Source organism: Corvus hawaiiensis, chromosome 2, assembly GCF_020740725.1.
Source record: "Corvus hawaiiensis isolate bCorHaw1 chromosome 2, bCorHaw1.pri.cur, whole genome shotgun sequence".
Lineage (NCBI taxonomy): Eukaryota > Metazoa > Chordata > Aves > Passeriformes > Corvidae > Corvus > Corvus hawaiiensis.
This window is the reverse complement of record NC_063214.1, coordinates 5,107,795-5,130,383: the sequence shown is the minus strand read 5'-3', so window position 1 is coordinate 5,130,383 and position 22,589 is coordinate 5,107,795. Positions and strand designations below refer to the sequence as shown.

Below are 22,589 nucleotides of genomic sequence, written 5' to 3'. Positions count from 1 at the left end.
TTCACATGGCTGTGCTCTTACGATCCATAAGATGATCCATGCTTTCTGAAGTACAGATTCTGGAGAGTTCACTCCAAACTCCATTAGTCCAATCTACACCACAGGCTCATGAGGAGCAGGGTATGTACCACTGAAAGTCTTGGAGTCAGTGAACAGACAGATGAAAAAAAGGAAATAAATAGTGTGGCCAGTATTGCTGTTAGTTCCCAAGAAATACATCATTTAAGATGTTTGTTGCTTTCCTTCCTCTTTTTTTTTTAATGTTTCTAAAAAGGGCTAGACCTGAAAAAGCCTGACACATTGCCTTTGTTGTTTCTGCATTCCCAGCCCCATCAGGAAAGCGTTCATTGCCACCAGAGGACGGAAACTGCAATTCATTTTTGTGGTGTCTTTGCTGCACATGCTGTTACCAAAACATGTGTTTATTCTGAAGGGTAATTCTGCTCCCATAAAGCAGCTGAAAAGATGTCTCTTGCCTCAGAGTTGGAGTTTCAGCCAATTGTGTATGTTTGTGGAATGGACAAAGCCAGGCCAGGGTGGTGACATTTACACAGTAAAAGGTGCCAGGGGCACAGAAGCCAAGCAGTGTTAGCCCAGGTGAACTCTTTTGCTCTAATGCTGTTTCTGTTCATTTTTCAAACTAGGCACGTGTAGAACCTGCTGATGGGCATTATCTACACCCAGTAAGTCCTCACACAAACACTGCTGCTGGGCAGCCCCTGTGCCCTCACTCTCCACTCCGGCCATGACAAGCCAGGGCACTTTGTGCTCTCTCTGTTCAGTCACTACAAACCCCATAGTTCAGAGCCCACTGCATCCAATTCAACTTCATTGCATGGTTAATTCAGAAGCCCTTAGCTGGGAGCCAGGGGGAGTGGGAGAATTACGAACATCTGAGGACATTTTCTGTCCCACACTTTCCGTGTTCTCTCTTAGTCATTCATTGAGGTACAGGAAGAACGGGCAGCGGGCCATTTCGGGATCAGCCTCTTTCTAGAAATGACAAACAAAACTGCTGTGAGGACTTGCCTGTATGCCTGCTGCATGACTCCTCAGAGAGTTGGCTGTCAGGTTCTCAAAATGCCAGGTTGCCACCTAACTGTGGCCTGGACCACATGTTGGTTTTGGTGCACCTTGTGCCCTGGTCTTCTAGACTTGTAGCTCTTGCTGCAAGTGCCCCCATGGACAGCCTTGTTCAGCTGGCAGCGAGAGTGACTGAATGTGGGCTGTGGCAAACAATTTTACTCCAGAATATACAGTATATATAGAAGAGAGTACACTAATCCCTTATGCAGAGCAGATGGGCAGGGACAGCACCCAGGTTCACTCCTTGGGGCTGTATTACACTCGGGTGTAGACAACATAAGGGTCCTAATCAGCTAAGATGTAAGATGATCGGTGTCCATGCAGCATTTTTGTGTTGCCACTCGATGTGCTGAAGCACACCAGCGTGTTACCCTTCACTTCGCTTGAATTTAGTGTTAATCTGCAGGCAGCTGTTTTCCTTTTCCAGGCGCTCCCTACTGGCCGCTTCACAAACACCAGTGTTCTTCATTCTCCTAAACAGTTCGTCCAGTATTTTGACCATGATTTTTTTTTTTGTTTTCCCATTAATCTGAACACGTTTAATCATGAAACCAAATGTCACTGAGATGCTCAAACAGGAAATCAGTTAAGCTTAGCTGCAAGGGCAGCTTCTTAATTGATTTGCTTGCAAGTAAGGTTGAGCTTTTTACAGAAGTGTGTGGATCTCAGATCTTTCCAACAACACTGTGCTGCCTTTCAAAGATCTTTGAAGTAGTACAAAACTAGGCTTCTGCTCTTCAAACACTTTTTTGAAATGTGTTCTCTGCATGCTGCACATGCTTGAGTGTTGAACTTTCAGACTTAAAATTCTCTTGAAATCCTCTAAAACCCCTTGTTGTTGGGAGCTCTTTAACTCCAGGCTCATTGATATAATGAGGGAAGTTGGTACACTTAGGAATTGTTTCATCTACAATGCAGCATCTTCTCTTAATTAAGAAGTGTCTCTCATCAGGATGACAGGCTGTCCATAGAGACCTCTTGATTACAGAGCTCTGCTACAGTAACTTTCCTTTTACAGCTATTCACAAGAACCAGTCTAGACTGCATTTTACTGAAACTGGGGAGTGAAATTTTCCATTCAGGCATCATACTGGCCTGAACAGAAGGCAGCCTCAGATCTCTCTTCTGAGGAGCAGAGACAAAAATTTATATATATAAATATATATTTCTATTTAAAGAAAAAAAAAACCAAAAAAAACCCCCACAACTCCCAAACCCATTTCATCATTTCACTTCCCCAGTTCTAATGAAAACATATCTTGGGCTCAGAGGCTGCTACCCACTCAAGTTCTGTCATTCTGCCCATTGGGTGAGGGCCTATTTGTGCATGGGACCAAGTGCTCTCCAAGCCTTGGCAGCTCAGCTCCCCAAAGATGCAGGTTCCAAATTGCATCAGTTGGTTCTGGCTGCCAAAATTGCACATTGCAGTCTCTGTAAACTGGCTGCACTGGGGTGTTGTGTGCACTGTGGTTTTACCAATTTGAGTAGTTTTAGTTTCTCAGAAATCCTGAATACTTGACTGTGCTGAAAGTGTCAATTCAAGAAACTGGGACTCCAAGTTCTAAAGAAAAATGTTCCAGGTACCAGGTCCACACATCATTTCTGTATGCACTCAGTAATTGTGGCCAAGTTCATGCATGAAGATTTGTAGAACCTGCATTTTAGACAGGTACTGCTCAAACTTTAACTGTGTAGGCCTACTCTTCAAAGTCTAACATGGCCAAAAACCTGAAAGAGAAATCCAAGAGGAGTTTACATAGCTAAGATAGCCTTCATTTTAGTGACCTCACCCTTCTTGCAGAATCAGTGATGCGAAGATGGTATCTTTACACTTTTTACACACTTTACACATCTTTTATGCACTTCACACAAGGTAAAGCTTTTAGCTTTTTCTGCTACTGTTTTACCTGATCTCCACCCTACTGGATGTTAAAAGTCCTTGCGAAAACTTGTAATTCCAAGGTGAGCAGGCCTGAGGCCTGTAGAAACACACATTCTGGTTTTGCCAGGAAGCAGAGCACTTTGAGAAACTAAATGAATTAATCATTTAGCAGGCTCTTGAGTGTAAAATGCAACCAGTTGGAGATCTGCCTCTCACTACCCTGGAGTACCTATTCAGACACAAGTGCACTGAGTGATCTTTTGCTCAAAGAGAAGATCTGATAACTGGGACAAGAAAATCACTCCCACCTGCTCTGGAGAGGCTGATGGAAACGAACGTGACATGTTAGCAGAAAGGATTTCTGTCACACAGCAAGGACTAAATGAAAACACTACACCTGCTGTAGTAAGTAGTGCTGTGCAATTTTAGGCAATTCTTTCAGACTCATTTCTCTAATTCAGAAATGGCCCTGAATCACAAACCTGTATCCATGAGCCAAGTGCTCATGGGCAGCTGAGCATGGAAGAGTGCAAGTTGTAAGCAGGAATTACGGTGGGAGCTGTAGGGCACCTCTGCCTTGCTGGCACAAACACTTCCCCACCCAGAAGTGACTTCCTGCAGAGCTGGGTGACCTCTCCCTGTTGCTGTTGTCAGGTCTTCCTCACCCCCATTAGTCTTTAAGGTAGGGATGGGCACCTTTCCTGCTCCACGTTGGCTCGGAGACTTCTGCAGAGGGGGAGCACTGAGGGACAGAGGAGTGCTAAAGAAGCCCAAAGAAACACTGAGGACGTTGACAGGTGGTAAAATAGAGGATGAGTGACAATTTTCAGAGCCAAGAGATGCTGTGCCTTGCACAGAGAAATACAGAGCAGAGCTGGGAGCTGCTTCTCTTGCACCTGACTGCTGATAACACCTATCAGACACAATCTAAATGTGCAAATGCTGTTCAGGTTACACCTACAAACAGTGTGAGTCTTAATCCATTATTTACAACACGGAGACAGGATCTGAATGAAGTTGCTTGTTTATGACACAAAAATCATCAGTCCAGAGTACTGCAGACTTTAGGACAAAGAGGCCAAAAGAAAAGAACATGTCTGTACTAAAAAGATAAAAGATTTCTGAATAAAATAAAGTTTTACATCTGCAAGACCAGGGGAGAGTTTATCCTTTCTCTGAAGGAGTGTGGCTCCATAGGGTACCTGCATGGATATTTTTGTATGAAAATGCTGGGCAGAATGTTTTTGTATGGTATCCTGTGAATGGTATGAGATTTATGAAGGGTCTGCTGCTCCACTGGAAAATGTTTGGTTTATTGGCCATTAATCAAAAAAAATGGGTTGAAAACTACTCATGTAAACTGCTCATATCTTAGCAAAAATTGGGCAAATTATTTGCCTGCAGGATAATAAAAAGGCAGATTGGTGGTAGCTTTTCCTGCTTTTATTCTCCATGGTGACAACTCAAAAGCAATGACTTCGATACTGTATGCATGGCAAATGTATAATGCTTGGTAATTGGGGATGTGGATGTGTCCCAAAAAGCTATAGAAGTGTTACATTTTCATTACAGAATATTGTTACGTCCTTCTCCCCCTCATATTGAAAAAGTTCATTACAGGGGAGGACAATCTAAGTAAAATAGCAGCAGCAAAGAAAGCCACTCACTCACTGTGTAATGGCTGGGAAATGGCTGTGGTAGGCAGCAACAGAGGCAGGGAAAAAGCCCAGCTCATCTGTAAACAGCAAGAGGATTGTACCCCTGGGCCAGGGCTCAAGTTTCCCTGGACTGAATTTTGCTTTTAAGCCAAGTCTGTCGACTTCTAGTTCACACTTCTAACTCACATATCATTAATAGCACCTTGGAACACCGTTTGCTTTCTGACTCATTAAATGCTGCTGCTCTCTGCCACTGCTCTCACCAAGGACAATGCAACCTGAATGCATTTGCTCCTGCGGCTTGCACTCCACAGCTCTGACTGCAGCTGCCCTGGGGTTGAAAACAATACCGACTCGTTTTGAAATTATGTTCAGCTTTAATTTTTAAAATGTTTCCAGTAACACCCCTGCTTGGGCTTGAGAGAGTATCTAGAGGGCTTGGGCTTTTGTTGCGGGCATTCTGCAATTTTTGCTTTTATGGGGGTAAAAATGCCTTTTTTACAAAACACCACCCATTCTACATCCAAGCTGCCTGGAACCCCTAGGCACAACACTGAAGGCTGACTGGAAATAGCCAAAGGAAAGCACAGGGGTCAGAGAGGCATTACAAGCATGACAAAACATGACAGGCAAAAGAGGTGGTGGCCTCCTCCCCTGGCAAAGGCCCCTGTGCAGGCAGGGGTCAATGCCAGAAAGAATTACAAAGGTTACAAGAGAATTCATATGGGAATCGTGGCAGGTTCCTTCCTTTAGTATTAGCTAACTTTATTATTTAGATTTTTGCTGTTTCTAATGCTGGTAAATCCAGCTGGCATTTCTGAGATCACATCAAAATGATAGCTGTTCCTTCACATTATACAATGGATACTTTTTCTGATCTTCCAGGCAATGGGAAAGGGACTTCAGGAGCCCCAGGTGACTATGAGGGTGGTTTCGACATCACAGCTGTTGTAGCAACCATGTACAGCCAGTAGAGCCTGGAGATGCTGCACCACAGAGATTTCTGGAATTATAGGGGCAAATCTGCAGCACCTGGCAGATGCCAAAGGCATCTTTGCTTCTGGATTCTACTTTGCTCCAGTAAAAAAATGGGCTAAAGCCCCTTTAGCTTTTATTTCCACATGTCCCAAACCCTGTACCTAGTGACAGCAAACGGATCGTCACCCACATCTTGTGTGAAAGCTACCTGGACAAAAAGACAGCTCCATGCAGTTTCTCAACAATCTCCACATCATTAAAATTATTTTCAGAATAGCTCAGGCATGATAAAACACCATGGTGCTGCATTTATATACCTGGAACAGTTTGTGGCAAGGCTTGACTCCTGAAATATTTTGTGATTGCTCCTTCTCAGGGATCTATCCCAGGGGCTGTCCTTTATCTCTCCGAGATGCAGCTCTGGGGTGCACTGCTGATGGCCACCCCTGACCCAGCTCCAGCAACGAAGGTGGGGATGTTACAGCTCCAGTCCCCTGTACCATATGCCAGCATAAAGACCTGAGTAATTCTGACTGCCTGTTTCAGCTGATAAATGCTGGGAGTTTCTCTTAAGTATTCCAAGTGCTAATTTTGTTAATTTTCCATTTCAGTGGAAATTGAGTGTTCTGAAGATATTCACACTGAAGCCACCCACTGGAACTTTTACAATGCACCTTAAAGGAATAAAGGGATTGATGAGAAGTCATTACCATTGGTATTTATCTTCCTAGTCCATTATGTCAAAATCTTTTTTTTAGTAGCCAAGATCACTTTTGTTGACAGCACAGCCAAATCTACTGCTGATGCTCAATCCTGCTTTTGCTCTAGGGGCTCTTCTAAATTTTTACAGGATTCTCTCATCATCTGTTTTCTTAGCAAGTCACCATTGTGATGCTATGATTTTAAGACCACAAAACCCTCCATGTCCTTGACATGACCCAGACATCCATATCCAGTAAGAAAAGGATTTTAATTTTATGCCAGCAATAAAAATTGATCACCGGAAAACTTATAATTTGAGACCACATAATAGCCAGGCTCATTATTATTTCCCAGTGCCAGCATTCTGCAGGTGTTCTGAAAGATGGCACAGACACAAACCATTACTCCTCTCTTGAAACCTGAGGCTCCTCTCAAGCTGTCTGTCAGTCTCTGGCCCCCTACTCCCCTGCTGCAGGAGTCACAGGTCATTAGGGTTGTGTAGCTGTGCAGGTACTCTACATCACCCCTCGCTTCTTGATTTGGTCCATTGGCTGCTGCTGCAGACATATTTCTAATGGGAAAAATAAAGATGGCCTGAGGACAGACACGATCAGTAGCTGAAAATTCCTGGAGATTTGTACAGCAAAATACGAAATCTAAAACTTTAGAGCAAGGTTGCTGCTGCCCAGATCTGACTTCAGGTGATGCCATGATGATTTTTTGCCTTTTCTTTTATACCCGTTATACCTTTTTACAACTTCTATATTCTTAGTGCTTTTTGCCTACAAGCTGTCTCTTGTTCAGCTAAGAGACTAAACATTTTAGAAGCTTCGTAGTTAGGGATCAGTGTGCCCCAGACCCCAAGGTCCTCTCCAGAACACATTCTGTAAACTGAGATAGAACCATCCAGGGGAAGCTTCCTTGGGGAGGGGGACTCATTCGAGCCTCTCATTGGGGAATTTTTGATAGCTATGCTAATTAGTAACACCTATAATGTTATACCAGATCTTTTGGGGGTGTGCATTGCGGTGTGCATTTCAGTGCATTCGACCTGGACGTGTGCACCTAAGGATCCTTAAAATAAATACCAAAGTAAAACCCCTTTTTCCCTCCTAACCGTGTTTGACTCTTGATTTTAAGACCAGGAAAAGGCATCACAGGCAATTAAGGCCTCCTTTTTTTCTTTTCTGCAGCTGAAACTTTTATCACCTGATAAAACCCATAGAATCCCTAGTCATAAAATCTTCAATACTCTTCCAGGTACTTGGATTCAAGAGACATTTCCAAGTTCTCACAAACAGTTGTTTCTACAATCAAGACAGTTTTCTTAAAAGAATTAGCTTGCAACTACTTATTGATAAGCTAGATACACAAATGGCAACTTCTTACACACAGTGTGCAGATGCCCTAAAGTACCAGCACTGAACAAAAAAACCTGACTCAAATAAATGAAGACTTGTATTTTTAATACACACAACTCATTCCTGAGGGCTTGATCAAATAAACTACAGTGACTGAGATAAGGGACAGAACATAACTGATATGAGAAGATTGTAATGCTCAGGCTTTCAGTATGATTTAAAAGACAGTAAAGATTCAAAGACTGTAAAATCACTGGTTTGGCCCCTTTCTGGCATAGTCAGATGCACTTTCAAATTTCAGTATCAATTGTTTCCTGGGTCTGCTGGATGTCTGATGGAAATGATAGCAGGCTAAGCTCCCTTGAAATTCATGGCACATGGGTTGCCAAGGTTTTCAGACTAACAAAACATCAACTTGCTAGAATCCTCATAGGTCAGGAATGAAATGTTTGATTTACAACAGCATGTAGTGAAGCTCCATAGACTTCTCAAGGCCCCAGAGTCCTCAGATGGCACCCAACTGCCCACCTCTTGCTAACTGTGCTGTGATTTTCCTAAAAACACACATTAATGATAAGAAAAGATGAAAATACTTAAGATGTTCATCTCTCCAGCCATAATACAGGTAGATGGTAAAGGCAGTTGCTAAGTTGCTCTCCCTGTTTGGAAAGTCATGGTACTCAGGTAGTCAGGTTCCCAGTGACTGGTGAAAGGGAAACATCCCACCTCTTTTAAAGAGGAATAAAACAACAGGACCCTGGGAACTCTTGACCAATCAGCCTCACCTCTGTGCCCTGAAAGATTCCCCTGGAAGCTATCTCAGGGTATATGGATGGCAGGGAAGTGATTAAAGACAGCGGGCATGGCTTCACCCAGGACAAATCATGCATGCTTACTTGGAGACCTTCTATGAGAGTGATGACATTGTGGATAAGGAAAATCCATCTGATGTCATCTGCCTTGACTTCTGTGAGGCCTTTGACACAGTCCCACACAATACTGTAGTTTCTAAATTGGAGAGAGATGGGTTTGATGGATGGACTTGATGGCCACAGAATTGGCTGGATGGCCACATCCAGAGCATCAGGCAATGGCTCAGTGTCCAAACAGACATCAGAAACAAGTGGTGTCCCTCGTGGGCCTGCACCAAGCCTGACACTGTTCAATCCTCATAAATGGCACAGACAGTGGGACTGAAGGCCCTCTCAGCAGTCTGTGGGTCACACCAAGCTGAGTGATGCCACGGAGTCACTGGAGGCGAGGGATGCCATCCAGAGTGACCCTGGGACAGGCTTGAGGAGTGGGCCCATGAGAACCTCATGAAGTTCAACACAGCCAAGTGTGAGGTGCTACACCTGAGCCAGGGCAACCCCTGGTACTGATACAGACTGGGGCAAGAATGGACTGGGAACCCTGAGAAGGACTTGGGGAACTAGATGATCTTTAAGGTCCCTTCCAAACCATTCTATGATTCTATGATTTTATAGTGGTAAAGGCTGGACATGAGCCAGCCACGTGCTCTTGCAGCCCAGAAAGCCAACCATATCCTGGGCTGCATTGGGTGAGTGACCAGCAGGTCAAGGAGTGGAATTTCCCTCTCCTCTCTTCTCCCAAGACCCCACACAGAGTGCTGTGTTCAACTCTGGGGCCACCAGCACAAAGACATGGACCTGTTAGAACAGGTCCAGAGGGACACAAAAATGGTCACAGGGGCTGGAACACCTCTTCTATGAAGACAGGATATTCAGCCTGGAGAAGAAAAGGCTCTGTGGAGACCTTAGAGCAGCCTTCCAGTGCCTAAAGGGTCCTACAAGAAAGCTGGAGAAGGACTTTTTACCAGACTTTTTTACTTTTTTGCACTGATTTTCAACTAAAAGAGGGCCATTTTAGATTAGATACAAGGAAGAAATTCTTTACTGTGAGCGTGGTGAGACACTGGAACAGGTTGCCCATAGAAGCTGCAGATGGCCCATCACGGAAGTGTTCAAGGTCCGGTTGGACGGGGCTTTGAGCAACCTGGTATGTGGAAGATGTCCCTTCCCATGGCAGAGGGTTGGAACTAGATGATCTTTGAAGGCTACCTCCTGCACAAAAAACTCTGCAATTCCACAACTGTGTGGTCCTGCTGGCCAATCCCTCTCAGGCCAGGAAGACCCAGGACTGGGCTTTCTAAAACTACAGTCATCACTAGAGGAGTGTGGGAGAAGGAAGTCATCCTTTCATCAATGCACTTTCTCACATGAAAACTGTCATCAAATCTACGGAGATTTTTTTTGCTCTCCCCTGACCATTCCTGGTGGGTGAACAATCTGGCAAAGGAGTAATGCAGAAATTAATCTATCATTTTTATGGAGAACTGCAGTGATGTTACTATACCTTGTGTTCCAAACAGTACTGCCAGTATGAGCATCTGAGGCCAGACAGCTTCCCAAATTCCCACAGGAGCAACAAAGATGTCATTTCAGAGGCTGATAAGGTCCGTAACACAACAGGGCACTAAGTTGTTTCTAGGTGTAATAGGGATCAAGATACTGGACCTTAAAATGTTCCCATCATGTTCCCTCACATGATGATTTTAGCAGCTAAATAAATGACTGCATAATACCCTATGAAAACCAGAATGTCAGGCTTCCAAATGGTGTGAAGCACTCACTTCTAAATAAAGCTATTCCTGAGACAACAGCCACTAATACCACATCCCAACCTAGTGAATGGAATGGTTTTAACTGAAAAGGTGACTTTCAAAACTTGTATCCATCCACAGTGCTAATTCTTTTCCCACTGCTGTTCGGGCTCTCTTCAATGCCTGGAAACAATTCCCAGAAAGGAGTGATACCAGTGGCACAGAATGAAGGTCTGCAGCTGCCCTCTTGCTGAGGCTGTCCCCTTTTTGCTTCCTTGAAACAAAAAGGCCACTCACTGGAGTAGCAGAGGTGTCTGGTGGTGCTGGAAGCAGAGCACTAGGAAGGCTAGAGCACTGCTTTTAAAACAGCGGAGTAGGTACTCCAGCTTGAAGCTCTACAGGGTCACAGTTCAGCTGCAAGGAAATGCAACTGCATCAAAACAAAACACAGTTGGAGGCAGGGGGGAAACAAATCATGCTCTCATCACAATAAAAGCTACTTTGACCCACTTTTGAAACAATACATCAATCTCACCTGCAACTCTCATCACACAACGAACAGAACTAAATATATTGAACAAACCAGCTCATAATTGTCTCTTTCCCCATTCAGCCCTTATCAAGGTAACATCTCATCAGTCATTTCTTACAGTGTCTGAAAGGATGTAGATTTTCTTTCATGATTTAGGGCCTGATCAGCTGGAGGCAGTCTGCTGCTGTAAGAACAAGGCCTCCTCCCAGCATGGGGGTGATACAGAAAAGGCTTTAAGTATGGAGACAATTTTGATCCAAACGGAGAACTGAGGAGACAGAGAGAGCAAGAGGTACACAGGCCTCCCTCTGCACATGAGACAGGGCAAGAGGCACAAAGGCAGCCTCACTTGTAGTTCAGGGCTGCAGGGACAGGAGGGACGTGGCTGCCGTCCAGTGCAGAATGGAGGGCACTGGAAAACACGGTGCCAAAGAGAGCCCCGGCCTCATTTTCCTGGAAGACTCTCAGAGCCTCTGAGATCGAGTGCTGTCCATGGCAGTCTGTCTCTAACAAAAGCCTCAGCTCCCCTGGATGAAACAAACAATTGAAACAGTCCATGGCTGATGGCTGCAGACGTTCACAGAGGCTTGTCTTGCTCGTTGCTCTGCATCTTCTCCACTGCAGTCACCTCATGATTGATATCCAGCCCATCAACATGACAGGTCCACAACAACTTCAAACCACAAGGGACATCCTTGTTGGGAAATCATTCTGGGAGGAAAGAGAGAAGATTAAATGTCAACAGGAAAGCACTCATTGGAACAGACAAAGGGACAGACAAAGCTTTGACAGAGACAACTAAACAGCAACGGCTTTGTCCACTCACAATCCAATCCTCTCTCCCACAGCTAAGCTACTCTAATGATAAGATCTCCCTCATGGCGAAGGCTTCCCCAGCTAGGGTAGATGGGGAAGATCCCCTTCCCCAGCAACGATGAACTCATCAGTCCTCACTAGCTTGGACCACATGTGGCAGGATGTTTTCCACTTGCTGGTATCCTGGGTGAGGAATGCCTTTGGCATGAATGGCCCCTACAGAAGCCCATGTACCCACAGGAGTCTGTGATCTCACCCCATTCAGGAAGATGTCTGTTATGCCATCCCTTGCTACCAACCCAGAAGAACAAGAGCCTCTCAACCCTTCCTTAACAAGGATTAAGGCCAAAGCAAAGCCCTATAATTTCTGTAAGGCCTGGGTAACTTCCCTACCATGATCCTCCTGAACTCTAGATAAACTCCCACCACCTTGGATTTACCAGGCCACATATGCCAAAGACATCCCTTACCTCCCCAGTCCCAGGCACATCTGGCTTTCCCCTCCATCATGGACTCCTGTGGAGGAGCTATCACCCTTTCTGGCTTCCTACACCCACAGTTCCTTTCCCCCTTCCCACAGGGAGTGACACCCAGACTCCCAGACTCCAGGTGTTACCCTCCTGGAAAACCCCCTTGGCCCATCAACTCTGGTTAGTAACCCCTGCCTGGTGGCTCTCCGCTCAGCCTATTTGGACCAGGACCACCAGACATGGCCTCACTGTTTTCTTGGGGTCCTTTTTCCTCTTCTTGTCAGAGGCATTGAGGTAGGCCTGTTCCCTAGCCCTGTAGGAAGGGCCTCGGCTCAGCTCCCTCTCGCTGTAGGGGGGCAGGCTGTCCTCCTCCTCCTCGTCCTGCTCAGGGGACGATGACTGCGGCGGCGGCGGCGGCTGCGACTTCTCGGCTTTGTAGGTGGAGGGTGGTGACCAGGCATAGTATGTGCTCCCTCCCCTCTGGCTGGGCTGCGAGCTCAGCTTCGAGGGGGTTGCACAGTGGTCACCACTCTCGTCATAGCTCCGCGATTTCCTCTCCAAGACGCTGCTGAGGTAGGAGTGATCGTATTTCTGGCTGCCTCCGGGCGTCCGGCTCACCAGCCTGGGAAGGTGCTTCTCCTCGTGGGCCCGTCTGCGGGGCGGGCTGTAGGACCAGCCCCGATCCGAGTCCGTCAGCGGCTCCCGATTGCCCCTGCAGCGCTTGGTGTAGTATTCCTCCATGGAGCTGTCCTGGTGGGGCAGCCCCCCGCCGCGCCCGCTGTGCGACTCGGAGCGCTCGAAGCGCCGCATGTCCTGGCTGTCCGCCCGCCGCGGCCGCTGGCTGTAGGACTCAGCAAAGGCCGCCAGCTCATCCATGGACACGGCCGGCACTCCCACGGAGAAACTCTTACGGGACAGCATCTCCGACTTGGATCTCTGCTGGCTAGAAGAGGGAGGAGGTAGAGTTAGAGGGCAGGATCCAGCTGCACTCATCCCCTCAGCTGCCTGCACAGACAATGGAGGGAAACAGGCCCTCCTGGGAGCGTGAATCATCTGAACTGTTTTCATCGTCTTTCATCGTAGGAAAAGATCTATCACATCCTTGAAACCCCGGGTTCTCTCTGCTGTCTGTAAAGGCAGCTTAACACAGATAGCTCAGGTTCTGCATGTCTAATGTTACCTGAGGTTATCACCAGTTGCACCTGCCCTGTCCTCCAATATGCAGGGCTGCACCTGCTTCTCCTTCATCCTAGAGCTTGTAGGTGTATATCCTGCTGGAAAAACCCAAGAACCCAGCCATAGAAGCTCACAGCAGGGCAGTTTTGAAGCAGGTTTAAAGACAGTGAGTTGGTACAATAGCCCACTCCTGAAGGAAGGAAATCCCTGCCACTGCTTTTGGAATACTGGACTGCTTGTACATGAGGGAAGGTTGTGCCATCTCTCTTCTAGGCACCAGAGTGAGAGTCCTTTAGGCCTGGAGCACAGAGTCCTTTAAGCTTGGTGCACCAAAGCACCAGGGTGTGACTCCTAATAAAGCACACCAGCACTGGGAAGTGCTGGAGGAATCAGGTACAAATTTCAAGAGAGATTTGCACCTTCCCACTTTGGGAAGGGTGGCCTGGTTCCCTAGTGATCTCACTTTTACGTCCCACTGGGACTACTAAAGCTGTACCTAGCTTTACCCAGCTGGGTAGGCTTCAGCAGGTTTGTGGCAATCAGCTTCATTCTGACCTCATCTAATGACATATCCAGATTTCCTATTTCTCTCTAGCCCCTCTCCCCTGCTAAGCAGAACAAGAGCAGAAGGAAATAGGGGAGAGCTACCAGTCCATCTGTCCCTTCTGCTCTCTTTGCCAGATAGAGCTGCTCCACAACGTGGTGTCCCTCACCTGTGCCAGTAGCTGTCCCGCTCATCCCTGTAATCAGATACAGCCTGTGATCTGGAGGTGCTGCCCCCGCCCACAACTCCTGCCCAGTACTCGGTGTCGCCGTCCATGTCCCCCGCGGGGGGCAGAGGTTTCCTCCGCGCCTGCCGGTAGGGCTGGCGGAAGTTCAGGTCCTCCTCGTGCAGCGAGCTCAGCTCAGACACCGTGTTGTTATCTGCAGGGGAGGATGCAGGAAAGAAACGAGATAGGCATCACCCGACGGCCGCCAGGCGGGGCTTCTGAGGGTATCACACATGGAATGAGATGCCTGCGTTCCAGATAACTGAGTTCAGCCTTCAGGAAGAGCTTACCCTCAGTAACACATGTGAGCTCCCCACCCTTGTCAGGTGGGCACCAAGCTTGGTGGGACACCACTACAGCACAGAAGTTGTGCCACCTCCCCTTCTCCTGGTGTGAGACAGGCTGGCTCTGGATTTGGCCTGACTTGCCCAGCTAAAACAAAAGCAACCCCCTCAAAAAAAGATTAAGAAAAAAAGTAAAAGTCTGTCTGAATCACTGTCAGTCTCTACCCCATCAAGCACACTGACATCTGTAGGCCTGACATACCAATCTGCAGAGGTCTTTTTATAGTAAATCTTGTGGGTGGAGAAGACAGTGTGCTCAGCAATGACTGTTTTAGAAGTATATATAATTTGTTCGTTATGCCTAATCTGTACAGAGCTTTGATGTAGTGCCATTCCTTAAATCTCTTCCCTTCAATGATTTTCAGGATCCCACATGTCTGTTTTAAGTGAGCCTCTAGCAGTGCCTAACATGGCTTAGCTCTGTGCTGCCCAGAGGAACTGAGCCCCCAGCCTGCCCTGTCCTCTACACACAGCAGCCCCAGGACAAGGAACAGCACTGCAGGCCCTCCCCACACACCTTGTCCCACTCTGTACCTCTGCCTCCTAATGTGGGAAGATCCCCACTTGGGTTTGTGTTCTGACACACATTAAGTGCAGCCTCAGCCTTTATTTAAGGAAATAAAGCTTACCAGAGGCTATGGGAAGACAGTGAGGAGTTCCACAGAGAAGCTCAGTTCTGAGTTTGCACCACGTCCCTATTCACCACCCTGCTCCTCCTGCAGGGCAACAGCCACTCCAGACAAACTTCCTGCTTCCTTCAAGCCACACAGTGGTCACTGCAGCCCACAAAACATCTTTTCAATAAAATTACCCCTCTCCTATTTTGCTATGCTGGGAATTTACAGACACCACACTCTAAAGAAATTGTGAAAACAATATCCCAGCTATTATCACACCACAGGCTGTAGAAGGTATGGGTAGGGACTTGGCTTTTCAGATACTGATGATCCCAAAATTTAATTATATGAGTGGACAATTTTCATGAGCTTTTCAGTAACACTCACTGCTCTAATTAATAATGATTAGGCAAGCACCAGACCTTTAAAATCAGAACATACCTGTAGATACCTAAAATCTAGACTTTATCTGTCCCAATTACATATCCTAAACATCATATCCTAAGGGTTGATGCTGAGGCAAACCAAGTGAGCTTCTAACTATGAATTTGCAGTCTTTCTTAGGTCAGTGGGGGGGAAAAAAATCAAACCATGCTTGTTTCTCACATCGTTCTCGCATCCTTCTAGCTGGGTCAAACTGAGCCAATTCTTTCTCGACATAGTACAGCACCTTCATGGAGTCCCTGTCCTTGTCAGTCTGGATCCTGTACCCTTTGCGCACTGCTAGGGAGAAGAAAAGAAAACATTAGAGGAAAATCCATGTTAAGAACAAGGAGACTTTCCCACAACTCTGCTTCTATAGTTGAGCTCACGTCTGCAGGCAGGTAGGCTGCGTCAAAACACACTGAGTCAGTCGCTGCTTCACCAGAAATTCATCTACAGTGTGGGATGTGAAGTTGTAAGCACTTGCATCATTTTAAAAGTTTGCAGGAACAGCAAAAACGGCTTGGAAATGCCCAGTTTGTACAACCCAATACATCTGGTGATGGACACTGAGCATGGTGGGACATCCTCACAGCACAGCAGCTGTGCCACCTCACCTTTCCAGGTGGCTCAGGCTGGCTCTGGAGCTGGCCAGACTTGCGCAGCTAAAACAAAGGCAACCCCTTCCTTGCCACGGAGTGATTCCACCTCCCACAGCTGATGGCAGAGAGAAAAGCAGAACTCATTTCTCCTTCCTCAGCACTACTGAAAAGATTCGTCATGGTATGGGAGAAACAGTCCCAGAAGATCAGGCTTCCTCTAAGCTCCCCGTCTGCAGGAGAAGCAGGTGGCTGAGCATTTGGGAGCTGTCACTGTGCAAGACCACTCCACCCTCCCACCTCCATGAATTCTCCTCACATAGGTTGAAGAGCGTGTGGCAGAAGCTCCAGAGAATACAGAAGGAAACACAAAGTCCCACAAAGCACATCACACTGCTTTGAGATTTATACTGACTCCAGGGATGAGGCAAACCAGGTCACTGGTAGCTGTGAAACTGTCTGCTCTGGGATTCTCTACATGCTTTACTTTACAGAAGAGGTATGTATCTTAGACATACATGAAATGCTTGACTTCTGGGAAGTCTGGACAGCTTTTTGACTTGTCCATGTTCCTGTGTGTAGAAAAGAAGACCCTATACAACTGGAGCCAAAGCAGCTTTAATTCTGGCAGGATGGCTCCATGCACACTTTACCTGCTAACAGTAGCTACAAACAACCTGACTACCTCAAGGCAACTGTGGCCAGCAAGCAGAGAACTCCACCTTTCCACTCGTTCTTTGAAGAAAATCAGGTTTTTATAGCAGATTATTCAAGAAAGGTCTCAGCCTGGAGCTATTTCAGGATGGACAGAAATTCAGGTCTAGGTACAACAGCAAACTAAAACCCTCAAATTCAGCCTCATTAGAGAACCATCCTATGGACAATTCACTTAGCACTACAAAATGGAACCTATCCACCTTGCATGGGGTTAACACGTTCCCTTGAGGGAATACTGCAGTGTTGCATGAAGGCTCCTGCTGGGGAACAATTTAAATACTTGGACAGTGGTTTTGAGCCAACTTGTTCCTTCTGTTTTATCCCTCACCACCGCAACACATCGAGCTATTAACATATGGCTTTGGTAGTACGTCGCATAGTATGTGCTGTGTGGGCTGAGCAAGGACTTGGCAGAGGTATTCTTAGGCACCTTCTGTCCTAAACTGCTGTGCATGTGTCTGCACACTAGGAAATAACCATGTTCTGCTTCAGGAGTGCCTGTGCCATAGAAATGGGTAGAGTGATTCCTCTCATAACCCCACAGACTGCTTCAGAAGCAAAGTGCTTTACTGTAGGTTTGGACTGTGCGTGTGTAAAGTAAGTGATTACATCCTGAAATACTACCTTGTGGGTCTGCACTTGGGAATGGTATAGGATGCAAAAACACAGTAGGGGTCTATCAAGGCCCTTCTTTTAACGTGCCTCCAGACAGCTCAGCTGACAGCAATGTGTTCTTTATTATCCCTGTGAGTGAATGCACAGTGCCTGGAAACGCAGACAGTGGTTTACGGAACACAAGGAATCCTGCCTCTGCCCCCCGAAGTGGAAGCACAGCAGGTCTCCTCAAGTGAGGCTGGCCTGACTGGCCTCAGAAGCAATGCCTCTGGCTGCACTGCATGAGCAGCAAGGCTAGTTCTCCACCTCACCATCACAGCTGGTACCTCCCTTCTGTCTGGTACCATGCCAGGAAAGAGGCCTCTCACTATTCTTTCTTCTAATGTGCCTATTAGGAGCTCAGCTAAGCTGCCACCTCATTTATACACAGGCCACCAAACCACTCTGACCTACTAATAACCTTTGGGGAACTTGAACAGGCATCTTCCAGACTCTGTCTCCCCAGAGCCACTGCTCACACTGAGGCTGTGCCAAACATCTATTTGGGCAACATCTATAGCACCTGGAACTGATGGAGAATTAGCTAGGCTTCGTGCTAGCTTCATACTAAACTTGCTATTGCAGCTGTGTATCAAAAGACAAATTAATTTCTTGGTTAATTCTGCAACCATCTAGAAATTAATTTTGGATTTAAATCTGCAAAGATGACTGTGAACAGCTCATAAAAAGTATTTTCCATTACAGAGGAAGCATGTTTTGTCTCTATGTTTGTTTATTAAATACTTCTCATGATACTACATGTTCAACTTACTACATCGCTTCATTATTACTTCATCTGAGAACCAAAGGTATTATAGCTTTCTCCTCACATTCTTCTTCATCTGTAAATTGCCATAATCCTTTAATCAGGTCTGAATAATTTTAAGCCCATTTTAATTATAAAGAAATAAAGATGCAGAGATGTTGCCTACATGTGCAGAACCATTCACTGAAGTCAAAAGGAATGGAACATTCTTCCCTGTTAGACCATATTTTCTTCTCCTGAACAGTTCATAAATTTCTAATGTTTAATTTGTATTTAACTGGACACTATTTTTATTCTTCTGTAGGTGGAACCAAGTCAGCCAAAACTGTAAGCAGTCTCCCTCCTCAGAAAGGACACCACTACCTTTTTTTCAGACAAGTATGTTTAGGAAGTAAATTATGTCTCATCCTTATACACTTCCCATGTTAAAGATCTAGGACCAAAAGCTTCCCTGTATGCAGGGTTTAAGGGATCTATGCAAGAGCCTCTAGGCAACCACTGCACTTAAAATAGAGAATAAATCCTAACTTATGTGTTGTCAACACTCTTCTAAATAAGAGAGCTAAATGGGGGGTTTTTTTCCCCTATTCAGTCCTAAATTTAATATAGAGTTCCTAAGCTTAATCTGAGCTTTGCCACATGGCTTTTACGTAAGCCTAGACAAATTTTCTAAATATCCTCATGCACAAGTTTGCTCACTAGATCCCCTCACAGGGGTCATTTATAAGCACAGAATCTATCTAGGGCAAAGGCTGTAGTTTTTAGCTAGAATTACAGAACTCTCCAGTCTCTGTTCCCCAGCACTTCTGATCCCATTTTTTTAAATGGACTTGACAGAAAGGTTGAAGCCACAAAGATAGAAGGTTTCAGATCAGACCTACACTGGCTGTGTGGAGGACACAGAGGCTTTTTATTGCTCCTTCTGAGAAAGGCTTTTATTATAAACTCAACCATTACCTGTTTTGTTTAGCTTGCTGCCTGGCCAACAAGCAAATAACTAGCTTGGAAAAGCCACACAATGTTTTCTCTTCTACAGCCTGCCATTAGGGGATATTCTGGCATTGTGAAGGACCTTAAAAGAACAGAGTACAGGCTATAACTCTTCCTCAGCTCCACAGTTTGAGCACCTTGAACAACACGTTCATGATCCCGACTAAGGGTTTGTCCACATTATTGCAAAAAAGTTTAACTAATTTTAAAAAAACCTGAAGAATCTCTGTTGTCTTGCCACAAAGGTTAGAACTCTGTGATAATGTTTTTATTTGCCATACGCACTACTTCCTGTAAGGTCCTGAGGTGAGGGATTGAATCCAAACACCTGATTTGGATGCATCATATATTAAATACATCTTTCTGTGTAAGGATCATGGGATCCTAAGAGCCATTCCATTTGGTTACCAAACGTATCCACTGGTTTTTATTCTGCACTTGTGCTCTGCTAGCAGAGACAAGACTGGGAGCTGTGATCTGACTCTTAAAAAATCCCTGGAGTTCCCACAACCAATACCACACTCTATGTGCAGTGACATTTTTCACAGGAGAAAGAACTTTAAGCACTGGGGTGTCATTCATCATTTTCTGACAAAGGTTTTTGAATTGGATACGTTCTGCGTTGGATCAGTGATTGATTTATTTCCTATTTCAAAATGCTCCATTCCAGAGCTCTGTTTTGATTCCAGTGGCCAAAAAAAAGTACGATTGTTGGAAAGAAAATACTTTTTGTAATTCCAGAAAGGTTAATATACTGACTGGGGCAGCAGAAGCATGTGTAGGGTTGTTCCAGAAGCTTCATTAATTATGCTACTTAATCTTGTCTTTTAGATGTGTTTTATCAACACACTGTCTGCTGTGAGTTAATTTAACAACTGATACTTAGTGTGGTGCTTTGAAATCAGACAAGTAGCTGGGTCAGTGATGACTCTACATTGGTGAGAGTCATTTCTGCTGCATAATGTTTGAATTTAGACAGCCGCTCTGATCCTGAAATGCATGTGGCTAAATAACTGCCCCCTTTTTTCCTTGATGGCAGCTTCCTTTGAGGCAGCAGAAGTGACCCTCACCAAGACAAGAGGCATCTCACTGACACTCTAGGTCTGACACTGATCCACAACTCCTTTCTAGTCAGAAGCCTTTCATCACTCACATTTCACAAATGCAAAGGCTGAACAAAAAAGTGACCTACTGACTTCTGTAAAGTAGAGGACGGGGTCCAGCCCCAAATGCTCTCGGGCAGAAATATCAAGGGAATAGGTTACTTTGCCCAAAATGCCATGGCAACAGTAAAACATGCTGCAGCAAAAACTGCTGCCAGAGGCCAAGCAGCGCCCTACAGAGGCTTGGAAGGACAGTTTACAAAGAGAAAGCAGCTTGCAAGGCATCAGCTCTAAGGGGAAAATGGCTCCTGCCTCTGCTCCCCTGAAATCATCTTTGTCCTTTTGTCCTCTGCAAGTGAACATCTGCAGCAGTAAAGAGAGGGGTCCTGTACAGGAACTGGGCCTCCCATTCCCTGCTGACCTAATTAGGCACCCACAAACTGACTCTGTGTTGATCCCACAAACTGACTCTGTGTTGATGGCCCTAGAAAAGTTAGACCATGTGGCCCTAATGCAAATGTCATTGTCAGAGACAGGATTAAAATGCAGTTTCCCTGTGTTTCTTCTCTTCACACCACTAGATCAGTGACAATTGTTTCTCCCCTTCCCAGCCCTACTCCCAGTAAGAAGACTGAATGTTGTGCCTGGCACTGCAAATTACCATTTTGGCTTCCTGCGCTGGCCTCACTTGGGGCTAAGGGAGGGGGGTGTGACTTATCCATCAGCACAGCAGGAGATGGGACACCAGCTACAGGAACACTGGGGATGTAGTATGGACCTGGCATGGCAGAGACTGCAGGAGGGTACCCAGCTTTTGCTGCTTTGCCTGCTACATACACTGAAAAAGAAAAAGAACAAGAGTTAGCATCACACACCAGCCCCCCACAGACTCACTGGACACATGGATGAAACCTGCACCAACACTGGTGGCAACTCCACAGGAGACAACCAGACAAATGAATTAACAAGGACCAGCCTGAATTTCTCTAAGCCTTAAAGGGCACTGAGGGGAGTTTAAAAAATGCACACAGCACTGTGAGAGGCCCAGAAAGACACTCAGAGTGTTACAGCCAGCACTACTGCTGCCACGATCTAGTGGCAGTTCGGCTTTAAAAATAACTGATGACTCAAGCAGCAGGATGAGGCTCATGGAACTTGACAGATCTGACTGAGCCTGACCAGGAACCTGCTGGGTTGCAAGGATTTTGCACTGTTGTAGAAGACAGCTGATTTGCATTGCCAGGAAGAAACCTCCCAGGATGCTCTTAGCTCTGACCCACAACATTCACTGACACAACAACAACTTTGGAACGGGAGCATGACACTTTGGAGAAGCAGGCACAGCTGCCAAGGCAGGGAGGGCTTGGGGAATTACATTTGTAATTAACTTTGAGCATTCAACCATTGAGTAATAGGTCAGATGCTTCACTCCCTAAGAACCAGTTCTTTAGCCAAGCAAAGTGCTCAGGGCAAAGGAAGCAATATTAGCAGATTCTCCTCCTGTTCTGCCAGGGAGCAGAAGTAGTAGGGCAGAAGATTTGCACCAGGCTTGGAGAGGGTCACTCACGTGCCCGGGGACAGCAGCAGGACTCAGGACAGCAGGGGCAGCGGACGTAACAGCAGCAGCTGTGTGGGCAGCACTGGCACCAGCAGATCCCCACCAGGAGGAAGAACAGGAACGCCCCCAGGATCACCAGGCCCACAAAGACCCACTCTGGAAAACAAGGGGAGAAAGGGAGATACTTACAGGACTGCACACTGCTGTGGAAGGGAACGTCAGCAACATCCTCTCAGCGGAGAGCACAAGGACAAAACACACAGGTGAATAACAGAAGTGGACCGACTCCCCATGGGTCCAGGACTAGGTCTACTCCTCCTCTTGTGTCGAAGCAGAAATGGCAGACGACAGTGAGAAATGAGCTACACGAATGTGGTCCCTTCCGGCAGCATCTCTGGCTGGCTGAGAGGCGAGCAGCACAGAGGCAGGAACTCTGGTTCCCCGGCCAGAAACCCTTCACCCCACAGCAGACCTGTGCCAATGCTGCAGGACGTGCTCCATTAGCATTTGGACCTCATCAAAGACTCATTCTTCTTGGCCATGTTCGTGCCCTGCTTATGTGTTTGTTCCCTACCCACACTCTGGTTTTAATGGGACATACGATGGTGAAAAGCAGGCTATAAATAGCCCAGTAAACGAGCCAGGCCTGCCCCTTCCCAGCGAGGCCTACGCATGCAATTATTCTTGTGAATGTGCCGAACGAACACCCTATTCAGGCACCACAGCCAGCCAGGAAACCTAACAACCACTTTTTTTCTCCCCCA

General features: G+C 46.2%; 1 protein-coding gene across 4 annotated transcripts in view; it reads right to left on the bottom strand.

Moving 5' to 3' along the window:
- Positions 1-7,755: 7,755 nt before the first annotated feature.
- ILDR2 (immunoglobulin like domain containing receptor 2) overlaps positions 7,756-22,589 on the bottom strand; it is a 39,419-nt gene continuing 24,585 nt past the window's right edge. For 3 of the 4 annotated variants that reach the window (XM_048293642.1, XM_048293640.1, XM_048293637.1), the window contains 6 exons: positions 21,835-21,981; positions 20,929-21,105; positions 15,622-15,738; positions 13,998-14,208; positions 12,358-13,051; positions 7,756-11,533 (listed from right to left, as the gene is read on the bottom strand). In XM_048293642.1, the coding sequence (XP_048149599.1) occupies positions 11,498-11,533; positions 12,358-13,051; positions 13,998-14,208; positions 15,622-15,738; positions 20,929-21,105; positions 21,835-21,981 (1,382 nt within the window). In that variant the 3' untranslated portion in view covers positions 7,756-11,497. The remainder of the gene's footprint in view (positions 11,534-12,357; positions 13,052-13,997; positions 14,209-15,621; positions 15,739-20,928; positions 21,106-21,834; positions 21,982-22,589) is intronic. The other variant, XM_048293641.1, reaches the window with a different exon arrangement.